The sequence below is a fragment of the Mchenga conophoros genome, linkage group LG12, assembly GCF_057382185.1.
Source record: "Mchenga conophoros isolate Kocher_MC1m ecotype Shallow Benthic linkage group LG12, M_conophoros_male_GT1.1, whole genome shotgun sequence".
Lineage (NCBI taxonomy): Eukaryota > Metazoa > Chordata > Actinopteri > Cichliformes > Cichlidae > Mchenga > Mchenga conophoros.
The window spans coordinates 36,773,561-36,792,733 of NC_140537.1; the positions used below are offsets into that span (position 1 = coordinate 36,773,561).

Here is a 19,173-nt window from a genome sequence, read left to right on the forward strand (position 1 = left end):
GAGCTAGCATAGCATTATTTTAGCAGAACTTCCATTAAAAGCAAAGGTAATGGAAAGCTTTCTATGTTAGCAGCAGACTCGGAGCAGATCAGGTTCAAGGTCAAGTCCTGAACTTTTGTTGTATGAAAGAAGGAACATCTGTTGAAGTGCTGCCCAATAAAAGTTATGTAAAGGTGGACGAAGTGTATCGTCTTCTGCACTTTTTGGTAATATTGTTTTTCCCCCTTTTGGTCTCATAAGCCGCCACACATTCTTTTTACAAAGATGATTTCTTACTATAAACTTGACTGGAATCAGACTCTGCCTGTCACTTTTGGTTTAAATGAGTTCATTATGAACTATAAGTCACTCACTTGTTAAATACAATAAGACTCGTGTTTCTAAATAGCAAAGCATATGACAGAAGATGCAAAGAATGTACCTTTATGAACTCATGAGATCACATGACATGAGACTGGTCTTTAAGTCAACTTGGAAAAGTCTGAAAAGTTAAGACTGTACAGAAAAAAAACAACACATCCTTTCAGCAGAGGAATCAGTGAATGTTTGGATTGCTTGTTTTTCATTATGCACTTTAAATCTGTCAGATTATGTTTAACCCAGTACTAAAAGGTGAGGCTCAAAGGTTTTGGTTTCATATCATGCACACAAAATATGAAGCCAGATATCTATTAAACCTTTACCTCTTAAAACTCTAGAGTTAGGGTAGAAGCAGATACAAGACAGAGTTTTTAGTTTTTTATAACACGAGGTCGTTTCTTCTTCTCTTATGTTAAATTTAGTGCAGGCATGTGTGGGCGGTCAGCCGAGGCCGAATGGAGTTTTGCATGTTATGTCCTTGGTTGTTCCATAGGTGGCAATGAAGGAAGCGGGAACGGCAGCATTAGCAGGAAAACCAGTGAAGTGCAGAGATACAAAACCACAGCTTTAGCTGTGACTGAAACTTAGTGTTATTTTAAAGCTCTTAAGAAGTTGACTCAGGCACATCAAAACTCCAGTTTGTTCTTTAACCGGTAAAACCACAAACCAGGCTGCATGGGCATGGCAAAGGGCACCAATTAAGAAACAGTTTATGCTAAATTAAAGAAATATAGGAAGTTAAATCAACCAGTGTGCATGTGTAGTTAGTGCAGTCAGGAGCAAGCAAACGCTGAAGCAGTGTCTCAGGGAAGAGGGCACCACAGGAACTGAAGTCTGAGGGCTGCTGTGAGGCACAGGTGCACTGCGCCCAGGTGTGCTGGCGTATTGATTGAGAACAAATAACAACTTCTCTGCAATACCTGTGGCGAGACACACAGACAGGCAGAAAAGGATGGCGGGGCGAAGGAGCCCATCACACAGCCTTTATCTGAATATTAGGTAATATCACCAAATCCTGGATAAGAGACTCTGTAACTCAGATCATTTGGTGGATTGTTGCAAACACACACTTCTTCCTGCCCTGGCTTTATAACTTTGCCTAACAAGAGAAAAAGTAAACATGTTATTTTATATGCATGATAATTACACAGCACAACACATTAATGAGTCTCCTGACAGTTCTGTAGCTGACCTTTACCCTCTGAGCCCTCTCATCCCCAAACTGTCAAACCTTCTGTGACCTAAACCCCTCAAAATGTTGAAAACGTCCTTAAAGGTGCTGTTGTTATTTATCTGATATTGCCTAAATACACAGAATAACCAAATGTAGATCATTAATATATTTCCTGTCTTGGGGGCTTCAACGTCCGTTACCTGAGGCTCTGCTGATCATTTTTTAAGATTACTGTTACAGAAAAAAGTGCTTTCATTTCCAATAGCTCAAAATGACGTCTACAGAGCGCCTGTTTTATGTACGCCTGTTTACAACACCTTAAACGTTCGATCTGAAAGTATGCCCCGCTGAAACAATGCTGCTAACTTAAAGAAAATTAGCTTGTTAGTGTTTTCTCATCTTTTAGCGTGTTTGTTCTTTTGGTTAGAAACTGAGTAGAAATAGATTTCTCAAAGAACGCCTCATAATCTTTTCAAATGTCACTCTGACCTTTCGACAACGGAAGACAACATTTCGTTGATGTGCAGAAAAGGCAAGAAATCCTATTTGAAAAGCTGCAAGAAGAGATTTCAGACATTTTCTTTTTTCTTTATAATCAATTAATTAGTGGAAGAAACGGATGTTAAATGAATTCAATATTTTATTGCTTTGCAGGTAACAGTTAGGAGGCTTTTAAATTCTGCAGACAGATTGGAAAAAATTGGACTGTTTCTTTGCAAAACACATGAAACAGTCTGTGTCTGCATTAAAACCTCTAAAACGACTGGTGTTGTTTTCACAGCAGCAGCAGATGTTTTGTTTGAACTTGAAGCTTTTTAAGGGCTTAAAAAGATTCAGAATCTGACTGAACTGATGAGGAAAGATTTGTGTTTAAGGAAAGCATTATGTCATGCTTTTATCATCTGTTTCCATCCTGTTTATCATGCAAAGGCACCAATTCCCAACAATCACAACAAGATGTGTCACACAGTCTGTCCAATGTTAGACAGAAAGCTCCCACAGAGACTTTCCCTTTTGAGCAGCACAAACAACGGCAAAGAAAAGGCCAGTTATAACAGGAAGTGGCCTCCACCTGAAGCAGGTTAAGGGCGGGGCATCCAGAAACTTTTTATTAATTGACAGAATATTTAATTTTTACATGATTTTTACAGTGAACTGACAGTTCTATAGTAGGCAGTGCACTTTCTGGTATTTAATTGTTATCCAACTTTTTTGCTTTGGTATTGGAGTCACCATCAAGAAAAACTGTAAAACTTGAAAATACAGGTTTAAAATTCATGTCCTCCTTCATGTTTTCCTAAGCCGCTCAGTGGCCCAGGTTGGAGTCTTTGGTGGGCCAATTCTGGCCCCTGCACCTGATGTTTGGCACAGGCTTTCTGTCACTTTTCAACTGAAAAAATCATTAAGTGAACCTTGAAGATCTTAGTGATGAAAAGCGAATTTTAATAGACTGTTAAAACGACCGAATTCTGCACCCCTACTTAATTTTATCAGTTCAAAAGTCTTCGATCGGTCGTGTTAACAGACAGAACGACATGCACACAAAAGAATTGTTCTGGAAAAAAAATACTCAGAAATCTTTTGATTAAAACAAACGACATCAAAGTTTTTACCAGGAAGAAAAGCACACTGTAGGACAAACGAGGGTGTGAGGACGCTTGTGAATTATGAGGAAGATCTGGAACTTATAACTGTGAATGTTTTTGTGTGTGTGTAAAAAAAACCCCCCAAAAAATAGATTTGAGCTTAAAGACAGCAAAGTTTTTATTTCTGCTGTTGCTCGTCTTGCATAACTGGCAGTACATACTGTAAAGATCAGTATAAAATCTAGAAGGCAAAACCTGTTGTTACCTTCAAGGCAAGTCAGCCTGTAGAGACATTTGAATCCTTTTTTATTGTCAATGTTTGTTGGGAAACAGTTCGGCCCATTTGAGGTAACGTTACGTTTGTGAGGTTCTTGGAGAGTGGCGGAGGCGCCGGTACGCCAGCCTCTTACGGGCTTGTGTGAGTGTGATGTCACTTAAGTAAAGCTGGTGTAATCCTGTAAGGGAGGATGAGTATACAGACATGTGATGGCCCACTTGTTTCTTGGGTGGAGGGTGATGGAGGGGGGGCTGGCAGGCATTACCAAACAGATGGAGAGGCTTTGTAATGTGGGGGCGTGTAACTGATTAGACACAACATTTATTGACGCTCCCTTTGATGGTTTTTCACCTTGATTCTGTTTCTAATCAAAGTCAAGTGAAGCCAAAGTCACATCCGGATTTTACCGGGTTTAAGTCTCGGTCAGTCGGACATTTTTTCGCGCATGTCCAGCGCGGACACTCTGGACATCGTACTCAATTAGAGGACTTCCTGTCCTCCCCTCACCCCCCTCTTCTAGATTAAATCCATTACACCACACTTACCGACTGCACACTTTGTCCTCCGGAAGGACGACGCGTGTTCTCTAAGTTAGGATAGTTTGCTTGCTGAAAATTACATCTCAAGGCGCTGTAACTCTGGAGCCTTTGATGGGTGGAGATGAGCGCCACCAGCAGCACCAGACTGAACCCCAGTCCGAACTTACTGCAAGTGAACGAGCCCAAGCGCTATGGCTCCACGCTGTCGCTGGAGGAAAAGTGTGAACAGTCTTTCTTCCTTTTTTACTACTACAGGATGGAGGATGAGGCGGTGCTGGACCGCGGGGCATCCTTACTCAAGCACCTTTGTGATGAAGAGGAAGTAGAAGGTAAGTTTTACCTGTTGCTCTTTAGTTCTTCTATGTAGCTGCCTAAAAAAAAAGAGAAATAAAATAGATTTTTCCCAGTTTTTAAAACTTCTGAGAGGTTCCTCAGGTTCTGAAGTAAAAAACAATCCCAATTTGCCTAGAAACAATAATTAACCAAGAAAACAGAATTTTATATATATATGTATATAATTCTTTTTAAGAAGTCCCAAAACACAGGGAGGTCGTTTAGCCTTTTCAAAACTGCCAGTTTCTACTTCCTGCATGTACAACCTGATGCTCAGCTATTCAGCGAGCTGGCAGGAGAAAGATGTGGACCACAGAGCGCGTGACGCTGTGTTTACCTCACTAATCCTGACCTACAGGACAGCGGACAGGAACAGGAAAACCTTTCAGCATTGCCGTCTTTAACATGCGGCAGTTAACAGCTTTAAAACTTTAGAATGAGCTGCATTCTGCTCTCTGCGCTCATTTAGGATTACAGGCAGCCAAGGCCTTTTGTTTTTGTTACATTTTAGATTGTGTCTGTAACAGACGAACTGAAAAATTTTTATACATGAAAGCTGATTTTAAATTCGAAATGAAGTAAATCTTAAATACTTTAAATCGAGGAACTTCAAAGTATGGCATGTGATCCACCTTGCTATTGTTTTGTGTTGCCCAGGGCCACTAATGAGACATTGGGGTATATTTACGTAATTTAAGTTCATGCCATGAACTAGCTGCACAAAGGAAGACCAATCTTCCCAACACTGACAAATACACCTGGAGTCAAGGAATGTAAGAGCCACCTAACCCGTGGTTAAAAAACTATAAACCTGTTCAATAATGAAAGCTGTCAACATTATAATAATAATAATAATAATAATAATAATAATAATAATAATGATGATGCAGGGCTCTAGAGTGCGACCAATTTGGTCGCAAATGAGACCAAATTTTTCAGTGGTGCGACTAAAAAAAATATTTGGTTGCACCAGTGCGACCAACTGTTCGGGTAACAAAAAACAAAAGAAAATCTCTGCAATTCTCCGTGTGGTCAACAACAGACACACATTATGCCCCTATCGTGGACTAAACCAATCAGAGATAGTCAGGGGCGGGACCTCTGTGATTGTCCGTGGTCCAGTTGAAAGTGCAGCGTGGATAGAGGGAGGTGAGTAGTTTGAATAAAGCGATATCGATTCATTAAATCCTGAATCGACTTTTAAATATAACTGTGTTTTGCCAGAAACGCCAGATTCTCAGATTAAAACTCACAAAACTATTTCAACAACAACCAAACAGTAAATGAGAGCAGGTACACGGACTCCACACAAAGACGTAAACACAGACCCGACGCATCAGAATCAGCTTTGTCTTTCTCGGCTTTCTCACCCGACGGCCCGTAGACGGACACGCCATCGGAGCTCAGCGATTCTGATGCGTCGGGTCCGCTCTGTGTTTACGTCTTTTTGCAGGTTTTGTCTCTCTCCAACCAAAATTCACCGAGCCAGCAGCAAAAGAAGCAGCAAACTGCGCTTCACATGTGATCAATGTCGTCATGAATTCCCTCTGACTTTTGCTGCTTTGCTTCCACCACGATAAAAATCACACTTCATGCACAGCTCTCTCTCTCTCTCTCTCTCTCTCTGTACTTCAAGAACAGTTTCTCGTCTCAAATCTCTGTTTTCTGCATTATTCATTCTCTTATTACCCACCAGTCTACTGTTGTTTACAGCGCTGTCGGCCGCTTTTTATTTTATTTTATTTTTTTTCACTTAAATGACCTCGGACAAAAAAAGCCTCATTTCTGTTGTTCAATACTGAAGAAATTTAAACTTAAAATAAAATAGCTTTTATGCAAAATTACAGAATATTGCAGAATATTTTCTGCAATATTCAGAATATTTTTAGCCAGCTCTGACACGGTGCCATCAACCTCTGAATGCTGAAAAAACACCAGTGTATCCAGAAAACACATTATATGCTGCAATAAATGCCCAAGTGTCCCCTCTCCCCACTGCCTGTCAGCAGCATGCAACAGCAAACAGGCCGTCAGAGGAGCCGAGATGATGATTATGTTTAACATTTTCTACAATATTGACAAAGCACTTTAAGCACAAGTTTGTTAGTTAATAATTTAGAAATGAATATTGTCTGTATGGACTGCAACTTCCTCCCAAAAAATGTGCACATGTAAAACTGCGGTGTTAAGCGATGCTAACAAGTTAGGCGCACCGGTGCGCCCATGGCAAAAAGTTAGTGTAGAGCCCTGTAATGATAATAATAATCTCATGAGTTTTATGTATATTATCAATACACACAGAAGACTTTTCACTTGAAGCTGGAATTGGGAGCAATGTTATTAAAGTGAAGTGAAATTAGGAGTGAAACAAAATAGTGAAAGAAAAATGAAAAACAGCTTCAGCAGTGATTAAATGAAGGAGTGACCGACGGCCTGTCATGGCATCGAAATACATCGAGCGATTGTCCAAACATTTATGGACCTGACTGCATGAACAAGTCATTTTTGAGATCCAAAAGGTCAGTTTCTACATATCCCACTTATTGTACTCTTTGGGGACAGAAGCTCCGCCCACCTGCTATTCAAACCTTCTGTCTGTGAGTGGCATCCAATGAGAAGAAACCTGGCTCATTAAGGTGAGGAGCTCAAACAACCAAGACCCAGAATAAACAACAGAATAATCTACTTTAAAGATGCGTATTTGTTACTGTGAAATCAGTGCTGGAGTTTACACGTCAGTCTCGGATCTGATGGCTACGTTTTGTTTCCCCCCTCTGTGCTGCTCTCTCAGAGGAGCCAAACGGACATACAGCCGGACATATAGTCTCTCCTGCTGCTGAGTCAGCAAAACCAAATCTGTATTCTTTCTGACAAAGAAGCCCAACAATCAACAACACGTTTAAAGGCTGGAGTATTAGTATGCTGTCAGTGCTGTGTGGTGTGCTGCCACTCCCCCCACCACTGGTCTGGCAATGTCCCAGCAGTGCTGTTACTGGGGAAACTGGCTGTAGCCTTGCCTCTCCTCAGAAATCTGGCGAGCTAAACAAACCTCCTGGCAAACACAAGATTTCATTCACTTTGTGCTCATGGGCGACCCCAAAAGAAGTTCTTCTTCCACCCTCCAAAAAAGAACAGGAAGTTGTTTCACAAAGCCGCTCTGGCTCCCTGCAAATCTTCCCTTCCAGCTCCTTGACTTGACTATTTTTTTATTCCTTCGCCTTCATCGCTGTCCTCTCATTCAGCCGCCTCCTTTCTTGTTCTGCTTCGGCCTATGCAAGCGTCTCGTTTTTATCGCTCGTCTCTCAGCTGTAATGGCTCTGTGTTCTTTATTAGCGCCGTCTGTCTCTTTTAGCTACTGTTCAGCCATCTGTGTCTCAGCTTTTCTGTCATGTTGAGTCACAGCAACAGGAAAATCTCCACATTAGTCTCCAAATCCACCATTGATCCAATTGTTTAATTACATAACTGTCATTTATTGACACTTTGAAGTTGCTCATCAAACACAGGTGTTTGAAATGTGTTTTAGTTTCCCTTGTACCTATTGCACTTGATGTATCCAGGTAGGCTGTGTTTCCACTACATTTTAATTTGACACTGAAGATGGAAGCTCACCTGAATTTAAAGCTTGTTTACGACTGCGTCAGGGTTCAAGCTATCTTCTCCTATGCCACCTGTGTTATGTTAAACTGAGCTACCTTGCTCTGCTATACAACTACCAGCATGCCGGCACAGAAATTCACCTAGAAGCAAGTCTTGCCACCCAGCATCATCCCTGCACCCCTGGGCAGTTATTTCATTTTAACAATTTTCAGTGGTCACCAGCCCAAAATACATGCACCGATTAAAAAGAGATTTAAAAAGTTTGATGACTTTGACTCCATCGCAGGGTTTCCCCCACAGCAGGTCTTATCCTGCTACGTTAGGCTGGAGAGACGCAGACTCGGGCAGCTAAGTGAGTTCCTGTTCAGATGCTGGCATCTCCTCTCCTTTCTTTTGTACATGTTCCATAAGAGAAACAAGCATAAAAACATAAATAAATAACAGATCAATAATTAAAAATAGATTTGAACCATTGTTAGCTCTGCCTCGGATTTGCACCCTGTCTAGAGTGTACCCCACCTCTCACCCTGTGGTACCTCTGCGAGGCTCCAGCCCCTGATACTGATAAAGAAGAGAATTGATGGATGGACATGAACTGTAAGGAGGCAGGGGAAGGGCTGATTTTGTGCACAAAGGATGCAAAAGCTGGAAAAAAAATCTCCAGAAGACTGGAAAGAAGTAACAGCTGTTTTTGCCCGTCTGAAACTAAGGAACAGATCAATAATGATCTGCTGCTACAGTAACTTAAACATATTAGTGTAACCAAGGCTGCTGGAAGATTTCCCATGATGCACTGAATTCTTCTCTACTCCCTCTTTTCACTCCTGATGCATTTATGTGCCATTACTGCAGGGATGCCATTAACCTTTGTCTTCACTCTCCTGTAGTTTGTGTTGGTCCCTGTCTCTCTGTGTCCCTCTTGTCTCAGTTCTCTTTCCTCCGACCAGTCGTAGTCGATGGCTGTCCCTCCTTGAACATGATTCTCTTAAAAGTCTACTAATTTTAAAATGATGGTCTTCCTCCCCACTGCTGCTGTTCAAACAAGATAAACAAGATACAAAGAGGTATCAACCAAACCACCAGTTTAATAGTTACTTTAGTTTAGCAGTAATTAAATCTAACAACTAACTAAATGCATAACACAAGAATCCAAGGAAGTAAAAACTATATTTAAAGTAAATGACACCAGTCGTCCCTCCATCATATAGCAGGCTTTCTCATTTCTCAACCTGTACTTCCTGTATTTAATAGTTCTGCTTTCAAAGACCCCAAGCACCACGCACAAAACCTTAGGGTGGGCAAAACTTTAGGGTGTCACGAGAGTTTACATTTAGCTGAAGGCTCGTTTCTTAGAGTACATGAATTCTGTTTGGATGTTTCCCCTCCTTGGCACAGGATCCCAGAGTTGTAGATTAATCTTGTGTTTGCATGTTATCATGTAAACATGGGAGTTGTGCCATCTTTGCTGAACCAAAAGCACAGAGGGCAGGAGGTCAGGTGTGGGTGATGGTGGCTCGGTCTCCAGTTTTGTCTTCCTCTGTCTCCGTTTTTATTTCTGTCATGCTTTTTATTCACCACCTCCCACACTGACTTCAGATATGTGGTCTGATTAAGCACATCAAGTTTTTGAGATACCCAGCATTGACGTTTTTAAATATTAATATAACAACACTCCGTGTGGAATTTTAACCAACCATCCATTCTCTTCCACTTATGCTTGTCAGGGTCACGAGGCTGCTGGAGCCTATCCCAGCTGCATTAGGGCGAGAGCCAGGTTCACCCTTGACAGGTTGCCAGTGTGCCGCAGGGCTCGCATAGAGACAGACAACCATTCGCATTCACATTCACACCTGTGGGTAATTTAGTTACCAATTAACCTGTCCCCACCAACTGCATGTTTTGGACTGTGGGAGGAAGCCAGAGTTTAGTTCTGAGAACAAAACAGAAGACCAGAGATGTGTTGAAGCATATTTCTGTCATTTTAGATGAAAAAAAAAAAAGAAGAGTTTTAAACAAACCACATCCAGCCGACCCGACGGGCCAAGGAAAGAGCTCAAGCTCTCCTAAAAGTGACGGAGGTAAACGTTGGGGGGCAGCTGTAGATCAGCCCCTGGCTCAGTGTAATATTTGCTCTTCACTCTGTTTGGACGTCATCTGAAAAATGTAATAAATGATCACAGACAGAGGAGCACAACGCCCGACCACCTAAAATAGTCCCCTTGGTTTACAGAAGCCTTCACAGTTGTTGACTTTCTCCGTCCCTGCATCAGCTCGGTGTTGTGAACTGTTGGTGTCACTGAATTTAGATGAATCCCTAAAAATAAAACACAAGGCGTTGTGGTACGGGTGAATAATGAACACTGTTGTGCTTCTAAGAGGTCATTGTTTGTTGTGCTGAGGGGTTCAGCCACTTCCTGGTTGGGTCATGTGCAGTGCTTGGCTCAGCTTCGCCCGACCTGCTCCAAAGGAGACATTTGACACCGATCGCACAGAGCTTTTTGTTCCTGGAGCCCGTTTGATGTTTGCTCTGTGATGTTGCTTTTATTGGGTTTATTGGTGAAAATAATAGATTATATAAAACAGATTGTATTAGCTTAAGTTAAAGGTTTGCAGGTATGAGAGAAGATGATGAGAATTATTCTTATTATTCACATTTTTACTAATTTACTACAAAGAATAAACATCTGAAATGAAAAACAAAAAGTTTTTTGTAAAGTTTTGGTAAACTGGCGTTCATGATTATTTGCTAAGTATTAGTGGCGTTAAACACCAACTAATCTGTTGAAACTGCAAGAAATGAAGCGTGCAGAACTAAATTATTACTCTGTTATCACTAAAGTAGCTTCAGGGGCACTTCCGATGTTTGATGCTATGAAAGAAAGTGTGTCAGGATCAGATTCAAAATTAATAAACTAATTTTATGACCATTTAACTCACAATGTAACACTCAGGTACGTGTGGCTTCAATTCTCACATACCCGCATTAGTAATAAGTTTAAGTTTAGTAAGTTATGTAAAAGTTTCTCGCCTTATTCTGCACACGTGTAGATGTACAGTGAAGCCTGCTGGCATGAACCTCACATCCATGCAAATAATATGTTATTAGCATGCAGTATGGTCTGCTTGTCAGCCTGTATACGAGGGATGTAGCCATGCAGTCGGTGGTGGCTTCACTGCAGAGTGTGACTTGATGGCATACTGCTGCCACTGTTACGCTGCTCTGGTGCCATCGCTCTGCTCTGATCCATGTGAGAAAGCTTGAACTGAGGTGAGAAGTGGTCAAGATCCGATCGAGTCCACAGGTTCCTCGTTCCTCGTCGTTCTTATTGTAGTGATTAAAAACCAGGCTTGGGAAAAATGCTAGAATGCTAAAATGCTATGGTGTGTTGTTAGGGATAAGAGAAATATTTTTAATGTGTATCTGCTCATTATATTGTTTTATGTACTTTAATAAAGGCTTGTAGAGCAAGGCCGCTTTTGACTCCCAAACTAAGTGCTCAGCCAGACTGAAAAACAGGAAGTTTTAGTGCACAGCCATATTAATAGATAAGACACTGAAATGAGGAACTTGCCATATAAGCAATGTTTGAGACTGTGTGATGTGTAAAGTACCAAAATCACACCTATATGAAGCACAGTTTATGATTCTAATGTTAGAGCTCTTGCAACTGGCGTTTGAGCTGTGCAGGGGTCTCTCTCTTCCGGAAGATGATTGAATAAAAGAAATGTCAATATTTTAACACACTATGAGTCGGTTTTCTCCGTTCTGTCATGGGGACAAAAGCATCGGGTTTAATAGTGTTTAGGAAACAGGAAAATATATAAGAAGTTGATCAGAGATGAAGAATTATGGTTAATAAGTTTTCTGTCAGTGATGTTTGATAGTTTAAAATTGTATTATCTAAAGGTCAGAGGCACATCTGCTCCACTGTTAGGCTATGTGTCCTGAACTTCAGCACTTTTGGGTGCCAATATTTGCTTTATTTATCTCAACATTGCATAAAAATTGTATGAACTTCAAAGTCCTACCTTTAAATCTTGTTTGTATTCTAAGATCTACTCTGCACTTCTGAGAAATATGCCCCCGACATATAATATAAATGAAAAAGATGACTATAAATGTCAATATATAAAACTAAAACTGAGCATTGTTAAATAACAGCTGACATGAAGCGAACAAATCCCCTCAGGAAAGCCACCGAACCACACCTGAATTACAAAAATAAAAACCTAAAATTGAATAACTGGTTTTCACTAACCAATAAAAATGGTGGGATGCTTTAACTTTTATCAGCTCCTGAAATGAGGTGTTTGAAAAGCACTGCTTTAACATCTGTGTATGTAGTGCAGACAGTGCATCTGGTTTATTTTAATGCTTTATAACAATGTAACTATTTTCCTCATTTAAATGATTATAACGTGTTGAGCTGAGGGCTGTATTCACAGGGTGACTATGAGCGCACAAGCCTTCATAGATATTCTGGCCTTGTTGTCATTTCTGGAAAGCTCGGACGTTTGTCTTTGCGGTATCATGGCGCTGTGAATTTGTCAGGATGTTGCGTGTCAGAGTTCATCTTCCTTTCTGCTTTATTTACAGGTCACCACACCATTTACATCGGCGTGCACGTGCCCAAGAGCTATCGACGTCGGAGGCGTCACCGCCGGAAAACCGGCCACAAGGACAGAAAGGAGAAGTTGATGGAGAATGTCTTTGACAAGTCGGAGACAGAAAACAACGACGAGGCCAGCAACAGCATCCTCAAACCTCTCAGTAAGTTCTGATGGACTCGGTGTCAGGCCTGATTAGAGTTCACGTCTGTCTTTGCTGAAGGCTGCTCTCTTTTCCAGAGAAAAACGCTTCTGTGACTCTGCGTGACCTGAGCAAAGTTGCTGAGTCCACTTAGTGGCCAGAAATAGCTTTGTATGTCCTGCTAAGTGACAAGTCTGCCTCGACAGAGGACAGTGAATTTCTTAGGAAGTCGTGGTTGTGAAGATGCGAATGCAGTAGTGCTGAATCGTCCCGTGGCTTTGTCATAATTTTAGACAGGAATATGTCTGTTTTGGGTATACGGTAGCATGTATGTTGTATGTGCTGGTGTTTGTTTTTTGGTTGCCTTAACCTTCTTAGGAGTGTAAAGTGCAAAACGCCCTCAGGCTGCTGAGATCAGTGGATGCTCAGACAACCAGCTCTGGCCAGTTGTGAGGAAACCAATAGAAGAGGCGGGTTATACTGGGTGACATAAGTATAAGCAAAGCTCTTAATGGTATCAGTATTTTTCTCGGTCATTGCCGTGTTCAAGTTAAAGTTTCAGGTCAAGTAAGACTAAAATCCTTCTGGCACCAGAAACCTTTAGTGATGTATTCAGTCACAAAGAGAAAAGCTCACGACTTAGTCAAGTGAACAAACTGAAAGGAAGCTCAGTGTTTTCGTCGAACTGCATGAACAGTTTGGTGAAGATGGGACTCTCCTGGCAGTTTTTGGAGAAACAGAGCATCATAACGCTGATGAGTCCTCGTGAAAACAGCTTAAGATGTTCTTGTGTTCTGCCAAGTCATATAATGAGGCAGACCGCTGTCATTTCCAGAGAATGATGCAATTTTACACATGCCTGCATGCGCGTGATGTGACAAGAGGACTAAAGTGTGCCAAAACTGGATTTCACAGTGTGCCCACATCACTCCATGAGAGGGATTTTCATAAATCCAATCACAGAATAGATTACAGCCGGCCCATCTGGTTGGTGCTGGTCACTGTCCACATGCATGTTTAGCAAAAACTGTGTTTTTTTTGGTTTCTGGGATATTTTTTAAATTACAGTTAGGAGTATTGAACAGCATGGGGCTGAAGTCAACTGTAACTGGCTTTTATAGTGTATGAATTCATTTTTTTGGTATGTTTGTTTAGTAAGAGCTTTGTGTTTTTATTTGTTTATTGCAAGTAGAGAATGTGTCATGTATTAAAGTCTATGATTTTTCATCATCAGTGATAGCTCACCAATCAGTAATACATGTTTCATATGGTAAATGGCCTGTATTTATATAGCGCTTTACTAGTCCCTAAGGACCCCAAAGTGCTTTACACAACCAGTCATCCACCCATTCACACACACATTCACACACTGGTGATGGCAGTTACATTGTAGCCACAGCCACCCTGGGGCGCACTGACAGAGGCGAGGCTGCCGGACACTGGCGCCACCGGGCCCTCTGACCACCACCAGTAGGCAACGGGTGAAGTGTCTCGCCCAAGGACACAACGACCGAGACTGTCCAAGCCGGGGCTCGAACCGGCAACCTTCCGATTACAAGGCGAACTCCCAACTCTTGAGCCACGATCGCCCTCGTATAAGTTTTAATTCGTGAAAGGGAAGGCTGTGTTTTTGTTCCTAAAACTCTGGTGCTGTCGGCGCCTCGATGGGGGAACAGATGAAACTCTGATTTGTTGATTTGACCACTAATAAAATGTCCGTTTTATTAGCGGTCAACACTGTTTGCTGTGTGGAACACCACAAACGCAGAGCATACGGTACAGTTGGTGTTGTTGTACAATCGGCTGTTCTTATGTTTTATTGTACGTAAACAGACTTTTGCACATTGTGTTGATGTGCTCCATTTACTACGACACGCGAAAAGTCTCTCTTTTTAAAGTTATGAGCTGATTACTTCATAGATGAGTGCCAATTGTAACGTCAAGCTTAGCTGCATATATGAGTAACTTTCAGATTTCATTGTCGTCATAGTGAAATAACATGAAATATTCTCTGATCGATAGACTACAGGTAGGGGTGGGCGGTATAAATGGTATACGGTCGAAGCGATATGAATTTGGCCAACTGTAGAGATTTTGACTATACCGCTCTACCGCGATAGCGCATGTTGATGATGTCATCAAGCTGCACCTGTTTTGGTTGAAAGCATTGCCACTGTCACTACCCGATCTGTACCGAAAACCCGATCGGTACCACGCATGTGCAAATCTTACCTCACTTCCTCTCTTTGCCAACACTGCGACATTTAATGTATTGGAATGACACGGTCAGCGCCCAGTTAGCTGCTAGCATTTCTCGACAGCTCTGCCTCCTTTTCGACTGCCCGGGACATTTAAATAATGGATACCTCGTATACAAACAAATTCAGGCTTTTCTCCTCAACAGAGAGTGTCCCCCGATTGAACAACGACGCTGTAAAATAAGAAGAATGGCGCCTAATTACAGACTTAATAGTACAGACTTAGTAATGTGCCACGTGAAGATTCATCAGCCAGATTAAGTGTTTACTGATGACTGACAGTGATAGCGGACATCATCATCATTATTCCAATCAATCCTCTCCACACAGAAAAGCTTAAACACACTCGACTATCACTAAATCAAATTTAACACGCACACACAAACACGATTTGTAATGACGCAAATTGATACGATTGATGCATCTACTTAAAATCTTGTACGAGTTCGAATCTTAGTGATCGCAAGGTTAGAGGTCAAAGGTCAAGTTTTCTGAAAATCTTGTGAATGCGATAACTTGAGAGGTTGGAGATGTAGGAATTTGAAATTCATACTGTATCACCGGCCATCGGCAATATTTTTTAATTGATAAAATAACACAAATTACAGGTAATTTTAAACAAAAGGGCAGAGACGGGACAAAAAAAATTAATTACCTTGAGGGTTGATTTCATTCGACATATAGATTAACTACATTCACCGTCAAGCTTATGATCAGTTCTCCTGCAGTCATTTCAGTTTTTTTTATATACTGTCAAATCACAGCAACAGTTGTTTCAAGGTGCTTTATGAAGTAAAGACTCTGCAATAATACAGAGAAAACCCCCAAATCAAACAACATCTTGGAGCAACCACTTGGTGACAACGGGAAGGAAAAACTCCTTTTTAACAGGAAGAAACCTCTGGCAGAACCAGGCTCAGGTGGGAAAACCGCCTGCTGTGACCAGTAGAGGGTGAGGAGAGGGAGACGGGACAAAGACACTATGCTAAAGAGACCCTAATTTTAAAAAAGAAGACTTTATTAAATTCTTTCCATAAATGAATCCCCATCACCTCATGACATCCACAACATGGGTCCTCCCAAGTGTCATCCTCTACAATTGTAAAACTCAAATCTGCAGGCATTCAAAAACTGACAGGCATGCAGTAATGTCATGCTGTTATTCACTCCATGTTTGTCTCTGTGGAAAACATGGCTGCCCCCAGGGGAGGGCCGTGTTCTTTCTGAACTCAAATCCTCTTGTTTGGTCAGATGGACACTGCAGGGACTGCAAGTGCGTCCTCCCGGCTACGTGCATGTCCACTGCACAGCTTTCTGACCCTGCTCATTTTGATGAGTTTTGGTTTTTCCTTTTAAATCCTAACCTTTTACTCATCTTTTTCTGCTCTGGGGTCAAATGCTCTTTCAATGTGGATTATAGGGATTACTTAGAAACTTAGCTTGCACACAGATAATAGCTTTAGTTTCTCAAAGTCACCGAGAGCAAGCTGTGATTGCTATAATTGTTTTTTGTATACGGATTCCTAAATGGAAAGAATGGAAACCTTTATGAGCTTTTCCTGTTTGATAAATGCAAAGATTTAGAGAAACACCGCAAAGTTTTCTTCTTATTCCTGAAAAGCATAAATGTGTGGCATGTATGCTATCCCAAAAACATTTCTAGGTAACAAGTTAACAAAAAAACTATGTTTACACCACAGGATGGTCTGTGGTACTTTAGGATTACCTTAATCCTAAACATATTCCAGCTGTTTGCTTACCTGGTCAACACACAAGAATGATTTTTAAAAAGAAACACTATACAGAACACTTCACTGTACTTTTCTGTGTGTTCACTGTAAAGCCTGAATGATTAAAGTGCTGCAAAAGTATGTTGAAAACTATAGATAGAAACATATCACACTATCATTTTATTTACTTTAGTTATTCTTCTACACTTTTTGACACAAACTACTGAGACATGCATGAGGACATGCAGAGGTTTGGTGTGACAGAGGAGGATGCTGGGGATCAGGTGAGAGGGAGGCAAATTCCCTAAAGGGAGCAAAAGTGCCATTAAACTATCGTGACATAGTAATTTTTCAGGGATCAATGCCATAAACGGCCACTGACGAGCTGAATATTCGAGGGCTTATTTGGATGCTTTTGGTATAATTTTGTTAGAGAACTTGTCTAATGAAGTGAGACAGAGCAGCGAGTACCAACTCATTTATTTTACTTGCAAGGAAGCAAAAGCATAATCTATGTAAATGCTCGCCCACACAATCCCACGAGTTTCATTTATACACTTCTTTGAACGTTATCCTGGTAACAGATATGTGTGCGACACTCTTGCAGAGAAACAGTTCAGTTACACAGTGAACTCGGACATCTGGATAACAGATAGCAGAGGAGCCACAACAAGGCCTGAGACAAGGACAGAGAAAGATTCCTTCAGCTTGCAGTAAAGAGTGTTGCATGGCTTTAATAATTTTTCCATCAGATATCTAATATTAATAACAATAACCTCATTATTATCTCATTTTAGCTGTCTTAGTCATTATCTCAGCACTTTTTGCCTAGTTCACTTATAGTGATTAGCTTAGCTATAAGTTAGCAAGCTACTGAAGCTAGCTAAAACATGCACACATGGAGTCACTGGACTTTTTTTTAATGATCCACATTTAACGCAAGCTGCAGTGTTTCAAAAATGTTTGTTTGAAGTATCGTAACCTAACAGTGTTACTGATGGGCCTGCAGGTTTTTAACTGTTTTTGCTGATGCTTGCTTCTCATTGCTGGAATCTGGTTTAATAACTTGTAAAATTATTTAAACACATTTTGTTGTAGTGTGCAGCCTACTTTAAATCTTCCTTTAAATGCACAGGCTCTACTTCATTGCATAGCAGATTGATATCAGCTGCTTCTCTGCCACTCATTTCAGTTTCCTCCACTGTGGCAGCTGCAGCTGGAGCTGCAGGCATCGTTCTCCTCTTACAACCACCCAACACCCAGGCACTCCACATTTCACTCTTACAGACCTATTCTGTTTTTCACCCACAAATTTAAAAGTGATGTGAACATCCAAAGTAAAGAGTAGACAGGAAAATGGGGAAGAGAGCAGCAGCAAAGGATCGCAGGTCAGAGTCCAACCCAGGCCGCTGCATTTCAGCCGTAAGGCTGAATCAACCAGTGAGCTAAACTGACAGCCGTATGGTTAAACAGGTCTCTATTTGAAAAAGTAACAAACAATCTGTTTAGTAATGCGTCTCAGCACCGCCTTCTTATATCAGTTAAACATGACAACAAAGTGGAGCGCGCTCCCAGCTGAGCTGTCGTACGCAGGAGTGAAGGTCCTGCACGAAATCGAGCTTTCTAACTAAGTAACAGCACATTTATTTCATGCGAATTAAACATTACTTGGGATGAATGTGGCTTGGAATCAAACTTACATTTGAGCTCAGTGGAGGCACAGAGAAAATGTTTTTTACATCCAGCACACCTGCAGACAGCACAGTGGTTTCATTTCAGGTTATTTCCCGCAGCTGGAATTTGTTATATTGGCCACCTCAGCTATCACAGCAAAATACCAGAGCTAGATGTTCTTGATATAAATACTGTGTTCTCAATGAATCACCCTCAGGGTGTCACTCTGTATTCAAGCCGGTCCCTGCTCGCTGCCTGTGTGCTAGCTCCTCTGCATACTGAATGTCAGACTTGAAAACATGTCCTGCACTTTTTTTTGCTTTGAATGAGGTGAAATGGAGACACAGATATCATTGCATGTGTGGCCAAAGACAATGAGCATGTTACTACATCCCATGTAGCATTTATATTGCACTGAGCTTTTCAGAAAGGTCAGAGTAGATGGAAGGTATTTGTGTAGGATGCATGTCAAGAATGGGACTAAACAGGCCTTTAGTGGCAGTCGCACTAAGCTTTCTGCCGGGCAGCATTCTTCCTCCGTACCCTATCCCATGAGCCTTTGCTGCTGGGACAAAGTCCTCTTTGTGTGCCCATGGCTCTTGGCTAGAGCACACAGAGCTTTGAAATTGTGTTTGAACGATGGGATTTTCATTTCTAGCCCTCCTTTTCGTGCTTGCTCTCACCCCTCTTTGCTTTCACTCTGACTCAACCCGCACCCTCCCCACCAAACCCACCTTTCTCTTAGCAACTGGCCGAGTAGGACGGTATTGCTCTGACACTAGCACTATTTGTGTTACCTCTTCATTTTTATATTGGATCACAGCATCTATTTCTCATGAGAAATTTCAAAAATCCTCGGACACATTTTTGTGTAACAGCAGTTTAGGTTGCG

General features: G+C 41.4%; 1 protein-coding gene across 7 annotated transcripts in view; it reads left to right on the top strand.

The window, feature by feature from the left end:
* Nucleotides 1–19,173, top strand: part of slc4a4a (solute carrier family 4 member 4a) — a 65,368-nt gene that overhangs the window by 2,014 nt on the left and 44,181 nt on the right. For 2 of the 7 annotated variants that reach the window (XM_085295583.1, XM_085295586.1), the window contains exons 3-4: nt 4,192–4,265; nt 12,467–12,640. In XM_085295583.1, coding sequence (XP_085151709.1) covers nt 4,192–4,265; nt 12,467–12,640 — 248 coding nt within the window. Of the gene's footprint in view, nt 1–3,720; nt 4,266–12,466; nt 12,641–19,173 lie in introns of those variants that run through there. The other 5 variants (XM_085295581.1, XM_085295582.1, XM_085295580.1 and 2 more) reach the window with 4 other exon arrangements.